At 42.6% G+C, this 22,843-nt stretch overlaps 1 protein-coding gene across 3 annotated transcripts in view; it reads right to left on the reverse strand.

Moving 5' to 3' along the window:
- The window catches only part of LOC124166081 (glutamate receptor ionotropic, NMDA 2B), a 386,881-nt gene that overhangs the window by 157,443 nt on the left and 206,595 nt on the right, over window positions 1-22,843 (reverse strand). For 2 of the 3 annotated variants that reach the window (XM_046543699.1, XM_046543698.1), the window contains exon 1: window positions 7,935-10,683. The exons of the other annotated variant lie outside the window; for it this stretch is intronic. In XM_046543699.1, the coding sequence (XP_046399655.1) occupies window positions 7,935-10,653 (2,719 nt within the window). In that variant the 5' untranslated portion in view covers window positions 10,654-10,683. Of the gene's footprint in view, window positions 1-7,934; window positions 10,684-22,843 lie in introns of those variants that run through there. 3 annotated transcript variants of the gene reach the window in all.

Here is a 22,843-nt window from a genome sequence, read left to right on the forward strand (position 1 = left end):
CCATTCTGCTCCAGAGCTTCACAAGTGCAATCACTCATCCAAACATCCCCTGCCTTTAGCTGCTTATTTCGTCCATCGTTAGATTTACCCCTCATTTTTTCACCGTTTTCCCCCTAATAACTTTCAATGCGTATTTTTCATTCATATTTCATTATATTCCCCATCATAATCCATCAATCCCATCCAAAATCCTTGATTTTTTAATTTGTGAGGCAAGAAAGCATGCTAATATACTAGTCACCTCCTTGGTTCACTATACCGTTTTCCTAATACATCTTCCACTTCGATTCACCATTTAAGATATCATGTGTAAACAAAATTCACCCTTGCCTACACTTCCTTCAGCGTTTATTCCTTCTTCTCAAATGATGTACCCTAGTTAAAATATCGTCAGAATGTCCATAATCATCCTATACTCTTCGCTACCCATTTTCCTAGAATTCATCCAAGACCCCAGCGTTCTCAGAACTTGTCCTCCCGTTGATTTTCCTCATTCCTGTGCCTATCTGATTTCTTCAGTTCCCCTTTAAAGGCTCATTGCTGCGTTTAGGCATTCACTATTACCTTGGGATTTTTAATAACGATAATGGGCGTACTAAGGCCCTCATATGTCGTATTGAGGTAGTTTTGGCGTTAGTTTATTACTCCAAGCAATTAGAGAGAGGGTTTTCAATTTTTAAGAAATAAACATTTCATAAGCATTTTTTTTAGCTTTACAGCTGTGTTCAATTTTTACCTTGGTAAGCCTCTATGCAGCGGTATTGTTGACCTGATTTCCAGTTCTGAAACACCTCCATGACTCCATGTGTTCAACGTAGAGAGGCGTTTTAATGCATCTGAAAATGTCAGTTATAATACCCTTTAAGTTTATTCGGCCATCTCTGGGTATATGATGAGTGTTTTAAAATGATTTCCCTGAGACGGGCTTGAAAGAATTTTTTTCTACCAACACCTATATTACTGGCTGTTCATCCCTTTTCTCAAAGTACAATTTTGAATAATTACGCGATTCATGTTTGTGTGGTGTGGTTACTTTGGTGCCCTGAGATGCTTAGCATATTTTATATCTAGTTCCGAGTTTTTGTAGGAAATAATTAGGCTTCATTCACATATATTAGCTGATATATAAGAAATTTTTGTAGTTTTCTTTAATGGTCGCGAATGGTATCTACTCTCAGTGGGGAAGGTGGAGCTTGGATAATGCTCGTGAAACATGTACAGTCAGGATTTTGGGTAACTACCATGTTACCTGCCTCAATTTCACAAGTTAGATGTAAATGGAATGGGATAAAGAAGAATGCCTAAATGCATGACGAGTAACTCGTGTTGTTCACCGCTTTGCTGCGAAACATTTTGGTTTTCAGTTCGCAAACACTACTAATCCGTTAGAAATTAGCTGAAATCGGTCAAATTAAACATTAAAGAACTCTCATTTTTATTCAACCACTTCCTGTAAAATTATCTTAGTACACAAATCAATAAAAGGTCATCATCCGGTAATATCCCATCTGAAATAACGTGCAAAGAGAAGGCATCAGTCCTATCCAACCTCCACACTCTACATCCCGAAAATTGGTCTATGGATCCATTTAAAACGTGATATCATAACCTTTGGCTCCCGTCAATCCATGATTCCATTGAAATTCGACTTGCAAACTCAGCTCGGACGCTGCGGCAGAATTTAATCGTGCTAGGTGCCGAATATTGTCAAATACTAATCGTTGGCCTTGTGATAAACTAATCGGCGCCACGTCGGCAATGCAATTTTCGGAGACGAGTGATATGGAATTGATTCATCCAGTGAGAGCGTGCAGTCAAATGATATCACTCACGCGGGAAAAAATGACAGGTCAGAGGATCAGTTATCTCCCGCATCATGAGGTACACGCCGAATTCGTCGCTTTATCCTCTCCATCCCAATCTCGCCTTCGTGGAGCGTTTGGAAATGGGGATTTGGACAGTACAAAAACACTCCAAATTTTCCCATCAAGATCCAAACTCTAGGAAAAATATATCTCGCTCCTCTACCACCTGGTCTCGGGGTAACCCTGGCGCCCAATCACCCGGAGTTGGCTTAAAGAAATACTTCGAGAAGTGGGCGGATGGGGGGGGGGGGGGGGGGGGAAGCTGTCTCTTTTGAAAATTCAATCTTCAAGTTCCGAAAGGATTCGATTTTCCACACAATTTAATTCCCGATTAGATTGCTCCCTCTTTGATTGAAATCGGATGGAAGGGGGAATGGTACGCAACGACGCACTGGAGCAGCAATCGATGGTAGAGCTCCGTATAATCGGGGGTTTGAAATGCGATCCGGCTCAACATGGTCCCTCCGCTCGACCAGTTTCATTGCCTGTTCATTTTCCATCGTGTTAAAAAATAAAGCCATCTCACTGGTCATGCAGGAGCTCATAACCTGCCTAATGTAGAAATTGGTTTGCAGTCAGTTCCAACGGTTATTTTTTTATGAATCTTTTTGGAATCGCTTCTGAAAACATTCGCTGCGGCACGCTATATGTTGTTTCACTTGCGGGAAAAAGCTGTATGTAAAGTAATGAAAGCAGTGTGAGATAGCTTTTCCTTTAACACTAAGTCTGCTTCCTAGCCATAGCAAGGCCGCCTGGTACTTATAAAATTATACATTTTTGTTATTTATTTCCTGAAATGCATTTGGTGACAGAACTCGGTCGCTACTACTGCCAAATATTTCTGAGTAAATATATTTGTATGCGATCGTCAATTATTTCATTTACAAAGATTGTGTGTGGTATGTTCTTGAGTTAGGTTTGGTAAACGTTTCCAGCTTACACGGAGATAGGGGGTGTGGGTGGAATAACCTTTGGCAAGGGTTTGGGATCAAAAAGGGGAAGCTTTTACGGGTGCCAATAGTCACGTCTGTGCGGCGGTAAAGAGCAGAAAAATTGATAAAATGCACTGCGAATTTGAGGATTCCAGCTTGGAAATGCAAGCTGCAATATTCAATCTCTTGAACCCAGCCAGCCTTAGAAAGTATTTACCTTTAAATTAGCTGGAATCTGGAAATTTGTCGTTAATTTTAAGTCTGGGGACTCAAATTTACGAGAATGACAATTTAAACGGTGACATTATGAATTTATTATGGTGGTTTCGTTCTGTAATCATTTCATCACCACCTGAATTTGAAGAGTTATTTTATAGAATTGAGGAAAATTAAAAATTTAAGCGCAAAACGCGTGAAAACTGAAATATTAAAAAAATTCCCGAACAAATGTAAATATAGATAAGTTAATAGTAATTTAGACAATTGGGAATAATGATCCTAAGTGCTTGATGAATTAAAGATGTTTCGCTGAATTTCAGAAAGTTATGAAATGACCCTCTGGTCCTTAGGACTCTTTTATCCTTGTTGTACGATAAAGTTCGTAACTGGCTCTAATTTTCTTGACTTTTTTACCATATAAATACGGCAGTCAACTTGTCTCCTCGTAGCGTTAGCAATCCGTGCTTCATTGAAATAGTCATAAAATATATTGTGATGTCATTTAGAATTCAAATTTGTTACGTTTATTCTTACTTTGTTTGTAATACCACCTTAGTTAATCAGTTAAAAACGGGCTAAACTTTGCGGATCATGGTAGAGATGCTACCATTTACCCCGAGAGTTTATCCTTGACTCAAGGGGACTTAAAGAATGTGGTCTATTCTTCGCTTGAGGGGCATTGGGGAAGAAACGTCAATCCACATCCACTCCGTGTTCTTGAATATGAAGGGATAACTTTTGGAAACATTCGACTCGAATTCTCAAGGAAACCGCTCTTTGAAACCTCTACGATTAGTAATAAGGAAACTTTGGAGCTCTTGCGGCGGAAAGAAATCGGTTACGCAGAATCTCCACGTGGGGTAGGAAATCAGTGGTAACTGCAAAGCCAAAAGGCAGCATTTCGGGAATACCTTTGGGGGATCTTTAATTAAAGTGCTTGACGTCGCTGCTTTCCCAAAACCACTTCCATTACTTTCGTTTATCCCTCTCTGAGACGTGTGCCTTCTCTTTTGACTTCTGGCGGTGTCTTGATTCCCACTGGCTACTTACTAATCGCTCTCTCATTTTTGTTCATATCATTGACATGAATCTCCTTCTTCGATTTTCCTTCCCCGAACACCGTCACCTCCGTCCTAGTTACCATACTCGCTTTCGTCGCTAACCCCTCGGAAAAGGCCTTTTCTGATCACTCTCAATGAAGCCACAAAGTATCCTTCCTCCTCCTTCCGTTGTAACCCTATCAGGCAATACCGCATCTCCCCATGAAATGCTTAATCCTGTATAGCTTTATATTACGATAGATACGCTCCATTTGAATTATTGATAATACATACAATGCTAATTAGTGAGTGATTTTGCATAGGAAATGGAAAACTGGATGAGATTGGCAAAAACGAATATTCTGTAATATAAGTGACTACATATCAATTGAATCTTTCGCCCCGTGATTCTAGCTCACGGCAATTTTTGGATCCATTCACATACTTCAGCTCTGACCACAATGGCACGCCATGATGAATGATTTGGATCAAAGAAAGGCAAATTGAAAAAAGTTAAGTTTTGCCTCCTCCTATCCCTCACCTTCTTACGGAACGTTTAGTTGCACCCTAGTCAACAGCATCAATTCACAATTCTTGAATCAATTAGTTTTTCGTTCTTTCTCTTGACTGCGATGATAAGAGATAAGGAGCTTGCTCGTCGTAATGGTCTGTGTTGATTATGGCAAATCCGTATGGCTTTACTCATAACCACAGTTACGCTCCTTTGGAGTTATTAATATTGCATACTATGCTTATCATTTACTGCATCTGTTTATTAATATTATTTATTAAGTCTCTGTACCCGCTCAATTGCTAGAGTTATTTAAAATATTGATTTTATTTCCATGAGTACCTTCAAGAAAGCTTTTCGATGTCTAAATTACACGATGGGTGTATAAATTTAGGCCTTTCATGCCTTTATGTATCATATAAATGTACTCATATTCATTCATAGCCCGGAAGAAGGTGTAATAATGTACCGAAACGTTGGCCAAAAATTTTGCATTTAGTTCTTAAAGGGCTACACTACGAGATACTGATCATTGTCAAAAGTTGAGGTTAAGAGAAAGAAAAAGAAACTCAACATACATGTATTATTATATCTACCGCACGTACATTATCAAACTTCTGATCAAACATCTCTATCTTATGGTCACTTTATTTAAACTTTGTTTGAGGGTTTTAATTTTTTTAGTGCACCACAAGGCTCTTAATAATCCTTTCACCTTAGTCGGACGTGATTCTTCTTTGCAGACGTTAGAGCGCTTTGAATTACGACGCCACTCTACGCCGGACGGTGAGGAATGTCTGGCTTAGATCTCATAGCATTTCTTAGGATATGCTTGAAATTCGTGGAATTCCATTGAAGGCGGCTTCAGCCTGGTCTTCAAATTAATTTTCTTTAGAGCTCACATTTCTTAAACACGCTTACCTTGAGAGAGCTCCTTGTCGTCTGGTATCACTGGCTTTGAACGTATTTCAAAGGGCAGGTCCCCATTTTTTATTTGCTGTGAGAGATCAATCTGTGTGCGTCTTCGTTGATCCTCCTCATGCAATGGAGAATCCTCAGGCTAAGGTCGAAGGTCATTAAAGCCACTAGTTTGTTCAGTATTCTTAGTATTTCTCGGTATATGTTTGGATACCTCCCTAGGTGAAAGATGTTCGTATATCTCATTCTAAAGAGAGAGTAACTTCCTACGCCTCGAGCTGTGATGTGCCGGCATAATATTTAGGTTATCATAAAATTAGGTGGCATGTAAATGGTAGCATAGCTGGATAATGATTCCGAAAAAAGCTACGTAGAAGTCAATTTGCAGCTAGATAGATTCAGATATAGCATTAAAATTAATTCGATTTAAAAATTAGTATTCATTTAATTATATTCTGTATATTATTTTTATATCCTGATATTGTAAATATATTAAAATATAATTTGGTATTTGATCAATTTTTCCCATCAATCATTCCCATTTTTCCATGTTAAATCGTTCCTTAAATCGTTTATAAAATTTGATTTGAAACCCCGTTCTGCCCCGCCGTGTTTTCTGCCTTCGTAAGCTCATATTGAGTTGGTATAATTTTTAATTTTCAGTCCATAAGTTTTTTCTCCAAATTTCAGCTTATCAATTGATGAATATTACAATAGCTTTGATTTTAATCCATTAATAGAAATTCACAATTCATTACTTCAAAGTATATACTCTTTATCTGTTTATACAATTTTAGTTTAACAATTTATATCAGCACCATTGTAAGAGTTTTTACCAAATCCAAGCAAGTGACCTAGATGGTACTAAAAAACGGATGGGTCTTAAACGGAATTGCCAATTTCAAATGTATATTTCAACTGTTCCACTCAAGGGGTTACCCCTAATATCCGATGGCCCAAATTTCACATTTCATCTGTAATGCCATCAAAAATTCAAAACCGTCTTTGAAAGTGGATTTAGCTGTCATGCAACGGAATCGGTGTGGTCCATACATATTCCCTCTCTCTCCCCCTTGGGCTATCTCCTCGCCACTCAGATATCAGGTTTGGGTTGAGCAAACATTCGATCAGTCAAGAGTTCCCTTAAATATCCCGGGGAGTTTTTTTCTGGAGTCTCCCCCGGGACTGGAGCGAGTGAATCCCAGCGGAAGGAATTGAGAAGGATGTATGTGCCTTCGGATGGGAGCGCCGCGTTGATCGTGAGCGGAATGCGGTCTGAGATTAGAAATGCACGGACGGTGGAGGGATGGGGTGCGGAAAAGGGCCGATGACACCCTGTGAGTGTGCGAAGGGAAGGGAAGGGATTGGTGGAAGTGATCTGGTGGATGGAATGATGGAACCAAGCGCTGTGCGCCAAAGTTCGCGCGTGACGCAAGCGCTTGCATCTTTGATTCTGCTTTGAGAGGATAGTTCCGGATGGGCGTTTAACACATGGCGCTGCATGCGCACTTTACATGCGGAAACTATATTTATTTATTTCAATCGCCCCCGAAAACAGGTCTATGGGGCCTTTACATCGTGGAGTTTCAACAAATGACAAAGACACATATACACCCATACCCTGGATATGTATGAGCATGCATGGTTTTAGATGTATGTGAATGCGATGGAATCGTAAGAATAACATGAATTGGATAAAAATATCACATATGGATAATTGTTTGTGGTGTGTAGCGTAGATGGGTAGATAACAGTTTTATTTACAAAATTTAGTTTTTAATATGTGATCAGGCTTATGGTGCTGGCGTCTACATCTATGGTAAGGGTCATATTTCATTTTATTTGATCATTTTTGTAGTTTAATAGCATAGTTGAAATAAGATTTGATGCTTTCGGGTGAATAAGGTGGGTATACTAAAGAGGAATTAACCTTAAATTGCGAATTTAACCCGGTGGGAATATCGAGAAAACTTAACCTATCTTCTGATGTTGTCAAAGATGTAAAAAAGCAGTTAACGTATGCATGGTGGCTTGAATCGGCCATCAATCACATTTTAGGCGAAAAAAATATCCCGTACCTTCGTTTACTGTTGAACTCTGGGCGAACATTCGCTTACATGAATGGGCTAAAAATATCACACTCGGGATATTTAATTAAGATAGGTAGGTAAATGATAGAGTTTGATTTACAGCTAGTTGGTGATTTACTTTGTATACGATTGAGGCTTATTGTGACGGCGTCGTCTGCTTCAAAGGTTAAATTTTTTGTTGTTTATTAGCATATTGGGATGTTTTCAATGATATAAACTAGCAGTTAACGGATGCATGGTGGCTTGAAACGGCCGATAATTACATTTAGTCTTGGAAAATTTCCCATGTCTCCGTTTACCTTTGTGAACTGTTAAGAAAGATTCGCTTAAGAATTGAAAGCCAGTGTTTGTTCACTTACCGTTCGGAGAAGGTGTCAGCTTCATGGTAGTGCTGCGTACTTGCGCCGGGGTGAAATTGTACTTCTTGAAAAACTCCAGCTTCCGGCTCCGAGACCTCTGCAAGGCGGCGATGGCCGAGTTGATGGCTCTTGTGTATTCTCTCTGACCGAACGCCACGTGCGGCAGGATCATGCCAACAGTGAGCGTCCCTTTCGAGTCGTCCTCCACGGTATGTGGCACCACCAGCACCCGGTCCCCGCTGCTCCCTCTCCCACCACCACGACCCCTGCCGAAACCAGACTCCGGGGTCCTCGGCCGTCGGCTAAGTTGAACCTCTCCACTCCCGTAGTGACCTCCTGAGTTGTACCCTGTCTGATTGGATGAAGCTTCCCCGGTATCCTCCTGAGTTTTTCCTATTATCATCCCATCTCCTTCCGATTCGTTCTTCGGAGGCATCATTTGCAGATACCTAAAGGAAAACCTTCCTTGCATCACTTTAAACCCTTCATTTTTTATCTCCTCTTTCTTCTCCGTGCCAAGGGCCGGTGTGGCCGATGGGTGTTCAGAATTTACGGTCGAAGGGTGCGTTTCTCTCGTGCCTCCTCCGTCGAAGGGATGCAGGGTGGTTGGCGTTGAATGGGAGGGATCAGTTTTCCTCATTGGCTCAGTTCCGCTGACAAGGGATTTATTTGGGATTTTATTTTGACGACCGTCTTCTCCAGCCTCGTCTGCCGTGGAAATTATCGCGTCTGTGTGCCCTCCACGGCTCTCGTGAGATAACCGGTCCTCGGGGTTATCACGCTGCCTTGTCTCTACGAGTTTATTCGTCCAATCTCCGGAGAGCGTGTCGTCTTTCAGCGCAAGATTCGATTTTATTGCCGTGAACCCTCTCGTTATTTGAGATTCCGAGGCGGCGGAGTTTCCTCCCGTGACCTCTGTTGTCATCGTCTTCGCCTCTTTGCGTGCTAAACCTTCGGAAAGGATCCCTATCCTCAAGTCTCCCTTACTATTCCGCCGATCGTGGGGATTTGAGTTTATGCCCGCCATCGAGATCCCTAACATTCCTCCATTCTCTCTGCGGTAAGAGAGGCCATCTAGACCTGTTGTAGTTCTCTCCCCATTAACCTTTCCAGCTTCTCTTTTGTTTTTCAATACGTGCTCTGTTTGCATACCATCCTCTTCTTCTCTGTATTCATCCTGTTTCCATCTTCTCACGCGCACACCTGTCTCCTCCACGATATACATTATTTTACCCCCAGAGTTTTGCCTAGCGACGAACTTCACCCCTTGCACCGAGTGCAAATCAGACGCTCTACGAGGCCCGACTGAAAGTGCCATCGAATCTTCGGTGGAACTTCCCAAGGAGTGTGTGGAAGAGGTTTCCTCGCTCTTCGGAATGCCATCATTTGTTACGCGAGTTGCCTCCGTCAACTCCGAACCGTGGTGGTAGTCGTATTCCGTATCGAAGCGGGGCGGATCCATGTCGGTGGCATAGCTCTCCGATTCGTCATACAGGATGCTCATGAGGGTTCGTACCGGGCCCCTCAGCCTTCGAAGTCCTTTGACGCGCTTTCCCCCTTTCATCGCTTCAGCATCTTCCCTCTTTAGCGCGCCATCCTTTCTCAGCTGGGAGGACTCCCGCCCTATCTGCCTACCTACCTCCCTTCTTGTCGCGGCTGATGAATCGGAGAGGCGTTCTGCGTCTTCCGATTCGTCGCCTCGTTCTCCGCCGGCATCCTTCCCCCATCTGGGGTAACCTCCCCTTGGGCCTTTCGCGCCGCCCAATAGAGCTCGCGAATGTGTCGGAATTCCGATTTTGATTGTGGAAGTGATTTTGGGACCTTCTCCAACGCTTCCACCCTTCCCTGCCATTAAACCCTCATTCCTCTCCTTCGATCCAGCATCTCCTCTTCGTTGAGCCACAACAGGTGAACCCTTGTCGTACAACGAAATGGATCTTATCTCTCGCTGAGTGATTGCACGGGGGGAGCCGGCGTGTTTCTGGGTAAGGTAGTCGTTTTCTACGTTAGGGTGGCGCAACCCAGCTCCATCATCCGTTGTTGACCCTTTCTCAGCCCCTGGAGAGTTCTCATCGTCCGAAGGAGTGCTTCCTTTAAATGATTCTCCTCGGCAGTTTGAACGTTCCATCGTTTCGGGACACTCCTCTATTTCGGGTCCATTATATCCCGCATGTGTCGTCGTTGCGGCGTCCGATTCGACCTCGTGGGTTTTATGTTTCCTCGTTGGGTCTCGAGGTGCCTCTGCTTTCTTGCCATTGCTCGTATTTTCGACCTCGTTGCTCATTTTATTGCCCCCTAACGCATCCGGTACCCGTTGGCGATTGTCAATATCCCTAAAAGAGGTGATGATCGGGAAGAGTGAATATTTGGCCCATTTATTCCTCCCGCTTTTATTGATTTCATCTATCCTATGCCTCTTTCCATTCCGCCCTGTTTTCGTAGATTTAATACTGCCATCATTCTCCTCTCCTTTGGCTTCCTTCGGCTCTTTGCACGTGACGCCGTTCGTTAGTTCTCCTGAGCCTGCTTCTCTATTGTCCTCTTGTTCTGCTAGTGTTTTCGGAGTCTCGGGAAGGTGTCGCGGCGCCTCTTTCCCGCCGCATTTCACCGTCGCATCTGCTTCCGGAGGGGGCGCGGATCGTCGCCGCACATCCGTCTCCTCCCCGCCGCCCGAAGGATCGAGGCGGTGGTTGTTCACCTTGTTATCCTCGCGCCTCATCTGATCGCCCCTCGCCTTTCCCCCGGTCAACTCTCGCGGCCTCTCCTCCCCGCCACCCGACCTCTTCCTCCTCTCTTTCACCTCCGAGCCCCCCGGCGATGCCTCGTGTGCTCGGGCCATCGCCCGCTCTTCCTCCCCCGCTCCGCCCTCCTTCACCGGGACTCCGCCGTCGGCGTGCCCGTAGACGGAGCCCTTCCCTCCCGGCGAATCGCCGCCCCCTCCTCCGTCCACTTTCTCGCTTCTCTCCGCTTCATCTATCCTCGTGTCCCTAGTACGTTCCACGGTCGCTTCCTTGCATCTTCCGGGGCGGCATCCGTTCTCTCCTGAACTGTAATCCCCTTGATCCGTGGGTCCGTTCGTCCACTTGCCCCCGTGGCCCTTCCGCTGCTGTTCCCGCGCGCTCGTTAGTCGTTTTGTGGGATCTGTTGTTAATCCTTCCGCCGGCGGGTGATCCCCTTTCTCGGTGGGCCTGCGACCTCCGCCATCGCGCTCTGCAAACTCCACAGTCGTTTCCCTCTCGAGATCCTTACTACTCCAGCTCTCCGTCTTGTAGTCGCCCTCTTCTCTGCCTCCAGGGTGTGCTTCGTCTGCTCTCTTCAGTCCTCTACTCTCCGCTTCTTCCTCCTCGTGAGTTTTGCCATCTATCAGTCTATCCTCCGAGACTCTCTCCTCTTTCTCTTCGCAGCATTTTCTTCCTTTCTCTCGCCCATTGCCTTCTATCCTCTCCTTTTCATTCTCCTCTCGCCTTTTCCCATCCACCGATACGGCATCCGTGTCTCTTCCCTCATTTTCTTCGCAGCATTTTCTTCCGTTTTCTCTTCCCTCGCGTCCTATCCTCTTCGCTCCTTTCTCTTCGTGCGTTTTTGCGTCTATCAGTCCGTCATCCAAGTCTCTCTCACCCTTATCTTTGCAGCATTTTCTTCCATTCTGTCCTATCCTCTCTGTTACGTTCTCCTTGAGCGTTTTCCCCATCTGTCCGTCCATCGAGTTATCTTCCTCCTCCTCTCCTGTCTTCGTCATCTCGAGTCCCAGCCCCTTCGGGGGGTCCCCCAACCAGTCCGTCTCCCCGCTCTCCTCTCCCCTCTTTATCCTGCCGCTCCTTTCCCGGGCATCCCTCCTCGCAAGAGGCACCTCTTCCTCCACCTCCTCCTCTCTCTTCCAAGGGGGCGCGGCGTCTTCCTCGCCCCTTCCGCTCCCTCCGGTGGCGGCGACTCTGGGCCGCCTCCCCCCAGTCGGAGGGGGCTGTTCGCCCTCCTCCTCTCCCCTCCTCCAACCTCCCTCCTCGCCCCTCCTCCTCAATCTCCCCCCGTGAACGATTTCCTCGGTATCCCCCGCATCCATTACGCCCGGCATGAGCAATATTAGGAGGCAGAAGCCAAGGAGCCTCGTATTTGCAGTCATAGTCGCAGATTAGGCTGGAATTATTATTTTTTGGAATTAAGCTATCCGGATGGACTAATAGGTGGTAGTTTTACGGTTGATCATCTGCCGTTAAACTTTGTGTAGATTGGTGGGATTCTCCTGCTATTCGATGATATATTCAGGATGTAGACTTCATTGTTAATCTTCCGAAAATGGGGTGGCTTTTTTCTGTTGATTAGCAAATGCTTTCTTACTCGTTGCGGGCTATCTATCTTTTACACTAGTGAATAAATCTCAAAAATATGACTGTGGAATACCAGAGGAAAACGTAAGTAAAAAAATTTGTCTTTTGTTTTTGATTTCTTGCTTTCTAAACTGATAAGGAAGCACTTAATTTCAAGAAATTCGATCAATTTGATCCAAATTTATTTGAACTGAGATTTCCTGATGCCTAATAAATATGACTTTTAATTTACATGGACGGTAAAACTTGTAAGTTGATCAATGTTTAGGACTATATTTTTCAACTTCTTTATTTCGACGTTCTTTCTGGGAATAAAAAATAATTCACTTTTACACTAATATACACTGCATGCGATTAGGATTATTCTGCTTTATTTTCTACTAGCAGAAAGCGATCCGTTGTGTCATGCCCTCATTAAATTCAGGTATCGAGACTCCTTGAGCAAAATATCTTGAACTCCGAAGCAAATATCTAAACTAAGTACAATGAAAGAATACTTGACAAAGAAAGTCAATTTTTTCTCGATTTAATTTTTAGTATAGTTCGAGAATCCTAAAAAAAAACCCTTGACACAATCCAGAAGGGCTTCACTTCAAATTTAGTCTGTAATCCAGAGCGTTGTATTTTTTCCAAATGTAGGTAAGTTTTAGAGTTCTTCCCAAAACATTATCTCACCTCGGTCTATTTTTTGTAATTCATCGCACAATTAGTCGGAGGTATAATATCCTTTCGTGGCACTGAAGGCCCTTGTATGCTTGCACAAAGTTCAATATTGCTTTGTTCACTTGATTCATGCCTTCCTTTGCTCTGTAGCGGATCCTCTGATGTTGTGGTAACTGGCACGGGTTTGTATTTCCTCTTGGGGTCAAACCTGTCAGTCTGCACGAGGATCAGACGTTGGTTGTGTGTGTTTTGCTCTGTTCACTGTACCTGGCTGCCTGTTGTCATCTTTTCCACCATATCTGTCCTTCACCTCCAGGGCGACGTAGCTTCATTCTCTCTGGTTTCCGGCATCACGTATGGCCCTATAACATCATGGTAGCGTTCTTGAAATGGGTTCAGGTTAAATGTTATTTGAAGTCGTTGCTCTTAAAATTTGAAATCAAAGAGCAAAACTTTCCGATTCAACCTTAGTAATTATTTGAAAATGTCATCAATTCACAATTTTTGTGTATGCATTGAATTTTTTATTGAAATAGCTCTGTATTTACTTTTCACGCATGGTTTTATTTGTCATCGAAGAACAATGCAGAAATTTCAACCAATATTTATTAACAACCTGTATTTTGATGCTGAATATCGTCATCATCGGAGTATTGGATTTTGTTATTACTGTGTCCAATTCTCTTCGTGGTGACTATGCATTCAAAAGTAGGTTGTAAATAAAGTCGACAAGAGTGCAAATTTTTATTTTGTACTTCATTACGATTTGCACCTTAATTTTTTGATTGATACTGCTATCTATGACAGACTTAGCAGAGAAATTGTATTTTTGACTGTTATTTGATGCTGAATTCTGCGAAACTCTCGCATTTTTGAGGCCAATTTAGGCACTAATTTATTAACGGACATAAAACGCTAACAAGAAAAGCCCTTCACCAGATCTCGTTCAGATTTTGCTAGTTGATATAAAATGGATTACTATGAGATGTATTTTTTGTTTCAGCCGCCAAAACTCAATACTTTTCGAGATATTTTTAACGGAAAGAACCAGAAAAAACGCCTAAAATCATACAACCTAAGTACAACAATAGGTCCCTATTCTCCGTTGCTAGTACGAAGAGCATATAAGATGTATTTTTGTACTACGGGTTTCATAATTCAATCGTTTCCCTCATACTTTCCGTCACAAATATCTCGAAAAGTATTGAGCGTTGGCGGCTGTAACAAAACCTTTATCCATTCCCTATCACATGAAAAAAACTGGAGCGAGATCTGTTGGTATTACTTGAGGGACTTTCCTTTTAAGTCATTCATTCACTCATGAATATTTCCCGTGGCCCCATCTCGTGCACACATTTGCATCTCAAACTTTGCGTTTACATTCACTCAAGGCTCACATCTTGCGTGGTGGGTCGCAATATCATAACTGCTGAAACTGGCTACAGCCATCTCCCCCTTTGGCAATTGTTTCCTACCGCACATGCTCTCTGCACTTTCATTCTCGCGGCACACTGGCAGTCATACACAAGCACACAGGCTCACACGAGAACGTTCACCGAACCGCGAATGCACACACTCCCATGCTCACATGCGCACAGCGTGACGAAAGCTCACTCTTGAAAGCCTCTCGGCGGGAAAACCAGCGATTTCGTCCCTTTAATTTACTTCCTTCACCGCAAGTCAAGCCTCGTTATCCTCCCCTTCTCGTTGCATCGTATCCTTGGTAGATATTACCTCTTCTTTCTCCCAATTCGCGCTCGCAGGTTTGCAACCGTCGCTACCGATGTATGAAATCGTAGGCATGACGTCGTACAGATGCGATATGTCATGATAAAATATAAATACCAATCGTAATTTCCTTGCTTTAATATACAGCTTCCCTATCGACCATAGTTTCTACACTCTATGCCATTTTCAATGTCGCTGAAAATTTACATGGACTGTCGAAACCATAGTCGACAGTGAAGCTATATATTAAGGTGTGGTAATTTTATAACTATTGGTGTTTTATATTTTATGATGGTTAATAGTGATTTCCCCTCTTTAATATGTAGCTTCACTACCGACCATGGTTTCGACACACTATGTTATTTCCAAGGCCCTTCAAAATGACATGATGTCGAAACCATGGTCGGTAGTGAAGTTATATATTAAAGTGACGAAATCACTATTCGGATTTATATATTGTCGTGGTCGCTATGGCACAGCATTGCCATCAACGTCAATCAAAAGCTCTATAGTATGGCAGCGGGTCAATCTTTTTATCCCTATTTTACGCCAATCTGCCATATCTAGTAATCTGATCATGTTCGCTCGGTAAAAATATAGTATATATTAAAAATATAGTAGGTACCAATATGGGCTGTAAGGTGGTGATCCACACCAAAAGTGAAGTGAGAAACTATGATTAAACAATGAATTAATTAGTGGTATGTTCTTCGATGAAAAGGAGAAATTAAGGATGTTCGCATGTCAACAAGGTGAAGGTTCCGGTTTGATACTTAGCATAACTTAGTAGCATAGAAATGGCGATATCATTGCAGTAATGCAACAGATATTACCTAGTTTCGAGGAAGAAAAATTGAATTAACTCTAGAACTACCGATGGAGTCATTTTGACTCCTCGCGATTTTTTTGAAAAACGTGTACTATTTTATTTTCTAGAACTATTTTAATCGAAAAACCTAATTTTGTGTCAAAAATGAATAAAAGTCATGGAATTTCAGGTCAGAATTCGGAAAGTTGTAGTCAGGGCAGATAAATGAAATCCGCGAGGAGGGAAAATGACTCCATGCTGGTAGTACTAGTGTTAAAGGAACTTATGTATACAATTGATGGATTCGTGGATATCACCGGAGATAAATCTCTAACGGAATGTGTGAGCGCAAAAATCGAAGAAAGGACTATATGGGTTTGATTTTATTGAAGGTAATGCTAAAGGAAACTGGCGAAATCATGTATGGAGAGGATGAAGAGTATAAATGACTACGACTTATTCATGAAAGGATAAACTATATTTGGACTCCAAAGTTTATGCGTCCCACATCACCCCACTTCTCTTTTATCATCCTTACATATGCCAATGCACTGTAGCACACCTAATCACCATGGATATTGTCATTTTATGATTTCCGTTTATTTTTAGATAGGCCATGGTAAATATTTTCACGAATACCGGGAAAACCGGCAAAAATCACGGCTATGAGAACTTTTGTGCCCGTAGTAACCCTGCCTTCAGGATGAACTAAATTTTGGATTTCTAAGCTTACGCGGAAACCTAAGGTTGAGCACCTCACTTCTCTTTATCCCAACTTACATATTCCACAGGGTATTGGCAGATTTATTCGCCGCAGATATTGGAATTTTATGAATTCCGTTTGTTTTCAGGAAATCCGCGGTAAATATTTTCACGAAGTCCGGGAGCACATGCAAAAATCACGGGTATGAGAACTTTTGAGCCCATAGTAACCCTTCCTTCGGGATAAACTAAATTTTGGATTCCGAAGCTTATTCGGAACCAAGGGTTGGGCACCCCACTTCTCCCTATGCCCCCTTACATATTTTCACTGCATAGTAACGCATTTATTCATCACGGATATTGGCGTTTATGAATTCCGTTCATTTTTGGAATGGTGCGGGTAAATATTTTCACAATATCCGGGAACACTGGCAAAAATTACGGCTTTGAGTTCTTTTGAGTCTGTAGTAACCCTATAAATTAAGATAGATAAACCATATTTTGGATTCCTAAGCTCATTCGGAACGAAGGGTTGGGCCCCCACTTTTCCCCATGTCTCCTTAGATATGCCCCTGCATTGTGACACATCGAATCACCACATATATTGGATTTTTATAAATTACGTTTATTTTTAGAACGGCGGAGGTAAATATTTTCACAAATTCCGGGAACGCGGGCAAAAATCACGGATTCGAGTTCTTTTGAGAATGTAGTAACCCTATGAATTGAGATAGATAAACCATATTTTGGATTCCTAAGCTCATTCGGAACGAAGGGTTGGGCCCCCACATTTCCCCATGTCTCCTTAGATATGCCCCTGCATTGTGACACATCGAATCACCAGAGATATTGGCGTTTTATAAATTACGTTTATTTTTAGAACGGCGGCGGTAAATATTTTCACAAATTCCGGGAACGCGGGCAAAATCACGGCTTTGAGAACTTTTTAGCTTGTATTAACCCTGCCTTTTGACCTCAGTCGTCTTTCTCTCACGTTCTGTTTCTCTTGGTACCCCCATCAAAGTTCCCCCCTAGCCCTCCTTACCCTCATCCTGCATTTCGCCCGCGTTTGTTCAGCTCTCGTTCCAGAGATAACTTCCCTATCTCTCCCTCCTGTTTCTCCGCCCTCTCCACCGTTTCTCTCGCATCTCATTTGCGCATCCCGACTGCCTTCGCCCTTGTTGACGTTCTGCGTCTTGAGCCTCGGAATCCTCCTTTTTAAGTCCCAATCAGCTTTCGCGAGCAATGGCACACGCTTCTGACAGATGCTTAAGCAAATTCAGAGGCTCTTGAATTCATCATGTGATAATTCCCTGTGGTTCTATCGCTCATGAGCATGCTACATAGCAGATCTTCTCGATTTTCTCCATGAAAAGGCTAGCGGATTGGATGGAGTAATGGAGAGCTACGTCAAACCAATCTTAGGATTGTCGACGAATGGTGATTATGACACATAAGAGGCTCTTTCGACCGTTAGTAACATTTTAAAATGGTTAGCGTCTGTTATAAAATTTCGGAATGATTTTGGTGATAGTGATAGTGATTATTCGAGGAGGATTCAACTGATATATGTCGTAGTCTTTTTGATCGATTTTTCAGCTTTCGCGAGAATTGGCACACGCATCTGACAGATTCAGAGGCTCTTGAATTCATGAGTATGCTTCAGATCTTCCCGATTTTTTCTTGCTCGTTTATAAGTTTCTTTTGAAGGTATAAAGCATTTTAAAATTGTTTACTTATGATAGCAAATTGCGGAATGATTTTGGTGATATTTTTTGTGGAATATTTAACCGATGTACGTGGTAGGTTTGTTGACAGATTTAATGGTGTATTTTTTAATAATTTTTTTTGATGTTAGTATAAGTTAGTTGATTGTGGATACTCCAATATGATGAACCAATAATAATTCTGATGAAAGAAAGCTACTGCTAACTGTACGTATATTTTAGGACAATTGTTGAAGGTAAATAAATGCTTCAGTTTATGTATCTAATGAGCCTTTGAACTAACTAATGGCATATTTCTAAGTTTATGGCTATGGGATGCTTCGTTATGATTCGGGAACCGCCAGCGAAACCAAGGCACTCGTCCCCCTTGGGTTCCGTTTCGACTATGTGATATGTAAGCTAGTGGGAAGATATTTTTTACCGGAATCCTTTCAATTTTGAATGTATTTGATATAGATATACTTTTAGTCTGCATTCTCGATTGGGTGAACACGGCTCGTAATTCTCACATGAACCAAAAGCAAAGGGTTGGCTCCTCGTGCCTAAAAAAATCCACAGCGGTGTGACGGTACGGCAGCAGTGTAGCCTTCCCATTTTCGCTGGAAACGTTTGATCTCTGTATTTCGTGAGCGGGATTCTGTATGTGTTCGTCGGTGTTTCCCTGAATTTCCTGAATGCTCAGTCACGTCGCTAACCCCCCTTCCCCTTCGGCCCTTGTTTTCCCACGGCGCCCCACACCCCCGTGCACTACGTCCTTGTCGCGCCAATCCATCCATCTTCGCACACTCTACCCACGCTCTGTTCTCAGTCCTCCGCGCTCGCAAACCCCACCTCTCTCCGGAGCCACGTATTCTCTCCCGCTGTGGTATGAGACTTCCTCTATGCTCTCCGTGCCTTTCTGCCGCACGAGGGCCCAAATAGCCTCGCTGCCGATTTCACCCCGCAGGCATCCGAGACAAGCCGCACGGTCGTAGAGAGCCATCTACTTCTCTCTCCTCTCTCCCATCTTTAGTACCTTCCATTCCATCCCCATTCTCATCGCGTCTCCCTTTCAAACTCTTTTCCTGACTTGCCTTCGAGGGTCTTCCCCTGTCTTCTCTAACTTCTCCGGCTTACCCTCATTTCGCCTTTGTGGGCGTCATCCCTTTTTTATCGGCCCTTTTCGCTTTCCTTTCATAATCCTCCGAGTCTTTTCTTTCTCCTCAAAATCTGGCCCTTTACGCAGTCCTCCACGCGGGCACTTATATTCTCTCAATGACACGTTCATTCTTCTCGATTTTTTTATTTCATCTCTTCATCCTTTCTCGCCTCATCGTAGTTTCGGGGGAATTAATGGCTCTACTCGTGTCTTTTTATGGAAAGGATGTACTTGTATACTTTTTTCTTCGGCGCGTTCATGCACTTAGACTTTTGGCTCGTGCGGTTACGAGTCACGGCCCGAGGGCGCTTTCACTTTGCCTCAGTTCGGACGGAAACTACTGTTCTCTTGGCGATTGCTCATAAAAATCCAAAATTTCACGGACGATTGAATTTTTCATTCGAATTCACCCGGGGAATACATTTGATTTTCCTTGATGTGGTCTCATCAACCCAATTCCGCCCACCGTAGCCATATGGCTATATCCTACCGTTTTGAGCGTTTGAGGGTCTTGAAGAAAACCCGCAATCCTTTTGATGTCGAATTTGTCGCTAATATGTGACTAGTATTGAGATTTAGGGTGCGTCGACGGTTAGGTCATTTCGCACTACTACTGTATCATTGAATTCCAACTCTTCAATGGAAATAGAATAAAAAGGTTGCCACTGTACATTTGACTTCGTAAAATGGGTGAGAATACTTAAATTTTATTAAAAATACTTATTCCCTTGAGGAACCAAAGGGTATTATTTAAATTGCTGGGGTGGTCTCTTAGGAGGGATTCTAAGTTCTCCCTAGATTAATCCGTCTCCGCGCGTCGCAGTGCTTATCACAATCTATCAGGATATGTCGAATGCTTAATGGGCATCTACAATCATCACATTGGAGACGTTCTTTCCCTTCAGTGAAGAGTTACCCATGAGTCGAAGGGCAGTGGCTGAAGCTTTCAATAGATTCATTCATTTATTAGTTTACTTTTGGATCCGGTCGAAATAAGCCCACAGACGAAAGGAGACGAGTGCGAAACGGAAATTAAATATGGACGAATACTGTCTGTAAATAACAAGCAAGTACCATATAAACAGAAAACGGCATTTTAGGGATTATTTTAACTTTCCTTCATCCAAAAACATGCTTCCCCAGGAGATTCAACCTTTTTATTTAAGGTCACTCGTTGAAATTTAGCAACGTTAGATTCTGACCTCGTTACCACCGTTACAACGATGACCATAGGAACGTCGTACGTAAATATCCTCGCAGTCGCAAGCAGAAAGTTTTTTTGGCGAAATAGGTTAAGACAATCTCTTTCTGAAAGTAAGGGTAGTATTTCCGATGGGTGAGCGAGCATGAAATCACGGATTCCGTTCTCGAACGGCCGCGCCGCTGAAAAAGTATGGGGAAGTTAATTTTAAGAGGTAAGGGTTTAATAATATCCGTAGTACACTGGATCACCCCATTCACAATGTGTATCCTGAAAAAATGGGTAGTTTGAGGCGTGACTTCGTGAAATAGCTCTGTGCTAAATCGAAAAAATGTTGAATCGAAATCTACAAAGTTTTTTTTTCAGTTCAACGTGTATTGTGATACTCTGAAAAATTCAAGACGGGCACTCAAGTTGTTTTTGTGCATTGCTGCTTCCTCCATTTATCAGTGCTGAGGCGCCAAAATGGTTCAGCCTGAATTACACGATCATGTTTTACATCACTTTGGAGGGACATCTACAGCGATCGCTCCAATTACGAAGGAAAAAATGACCGTTTCACGCGATCATTTTCCACGATGGCTCCAGGGATGAAAATCCCATTTTTCCATCACTTTGCATGTCCCTTTTTCCGTCGCTGTAACCATCCCTGGCACCTTCCTTTAGACAACCAGAATGCACGGCCGCTAGCGTCACTCTTGGAGTTTAATCGAATAATAGGTGTAAATACGGAAAGTGACGGAATAAGCGATGGAAAAAAGGAACGGTGGGAAATGACCGTGTTATTCATAAAATAATGGGCGGAGCGAATTCTTTCGGTCTCTCCCTATCACCTATCGCTGGAGCTACCATTCTAAGGGACGGAAAAATGATCGTGCGATTCAGGCTTTAATATATTCAGGCAAATGGTGGTGGGAGATTTTTCACGGTACTCGTCGCTTCCACTAGATGCTCGGAATCACTTCCCTTCCCTCGATAATTCCCACGATAATTTTTTTTCGTCGCGAAAGTGATCACTATCGCGATCACTAGGCGAAATGAACGTCGCCGGCAATTGTTTTTCGCGATCGCGATGAGGATTCCCATCGCTATTTTTCATCACTAGTCCGGTCGCTTTTTCCGTCGCTAAAACCGTCACCAAAACCCCATATCAGCCAATCGGAACGCATGCCCGTATGGAGCGATTGCAGCGCAACGTTTGACAATCGTGGGAACGACACAGGTAAACAAACACGCTGTATATTTTCGGGATGCGGATCCTATGACAACGAGCTGTGATATCGGAAATGATGCGAAAAGCGACGGCGGGAGTGACCGTGTGATTCAGAAAAATGATCACTAGAGCGATCGCTTTCCGCGACGGGACAAGTGATCGCAATAGTGATCACTTTCGCGACGAAAAAAATGAACGTGATTCAGGCTTTATATGATATTTCAACCTTTTTTGTGGGAGTCAGTTTCGGCCAGTTTATGTTGGTGTATGTATGAGCACGTGACTAAGTTTGTCACCCGTGTCAATTTTATCACCCGTCTATCAATAGAGGAAATTAATGATGACCTTGTATTATTGATCATTATCTGTGCCAGTAGCCATCTCTCGTATTCAGCAATTAAATTCTAATTTTGGATCAATGTGGATAATGAAAGACCAAATTTCCTTGGATCGATTCATTTTTTCGCCAATTTTCTTAAAACTTCGTATCCATTGATGTCGCGCAGCTTATTAGATGTAGTATTTTCTCGGCTATAATCATTAATATCAGCATAAATAATTTGTATTTCATGTAATTCAATGGAAATATTTATCTATAATAGCGGGGTAAGTATCCTTTTTTTCTGTATCGTAAGTGCTTCCACTTGTATACTTGTTATTTTTATTTCGGGCGAGATTTTTTCCAGACGCCTCTCTGTGGATGGAGATCATTGTATTTTACAAAGCTCAATTTCTAGCGCTCCTCTGCTGTCATGTGAATTCTGTCTCTTTCCGCGTACCATTGATAAAATACCGCCATTATCGCTCATGCACTCTTTTACCGAACAACATGAATCAGGAATAGCTGATGCTCTTTGTATTCAATTGTTGTAAAGCTTTTAGTCCTCATGGTATCCATTCAAGTCTATTTCTTTTATTTTTATCATGCGTTCGTCAGTTTCTAGTGGTCACGATATCCAACAATAAAATTTTCTTTGCTTTAAGAAGTGAGCGTTTCGTTTTATTGATGGATTAAATGACTTACTGTATCGTTTTATGAGCTCTTTCCCGTATGTAAAATAATGCCTTTTCATGTATAGGTTGGTTAGATAAAATGCCTTCTCCTCCGTGTTTATTTTCTCTTCTGGTCTACTGAAGGATATCAATTCATGCTAATTATCCATCTTTGAGCCTTTCTACACGCTCAGGTACGCAATACTTTTCATCTTGGACACAAATATGTATCCCCTTTTATTAAAGGATATTGATTACAGCAGGGCGGTTTTGACTCGTAGTGAACTGAATGACTCATTCTGTTACTGATATTACTACCTAGTATTGAAGAATATAGTATAATATAGTTTGATGTCTGTTAATGAATGCATTGCATTTTTAATACTTTAATTCAAGTATAAACCTGAAGTA

This window comes from Ischnura elegans, chromosome 9 (assembly GCF_921293095.1).
Source record: "Ischnura elegans chromosome 9, ioIscEleg1.1, whole genome shotgun sequence".
Classification (NCBI taxonomy): domain Eukaryota; kingdom Metazoa; phylum Arthropoda; class Insecta; order Odonata; family Coenagrionidae; genus Ischnura; species Ischnura elegans.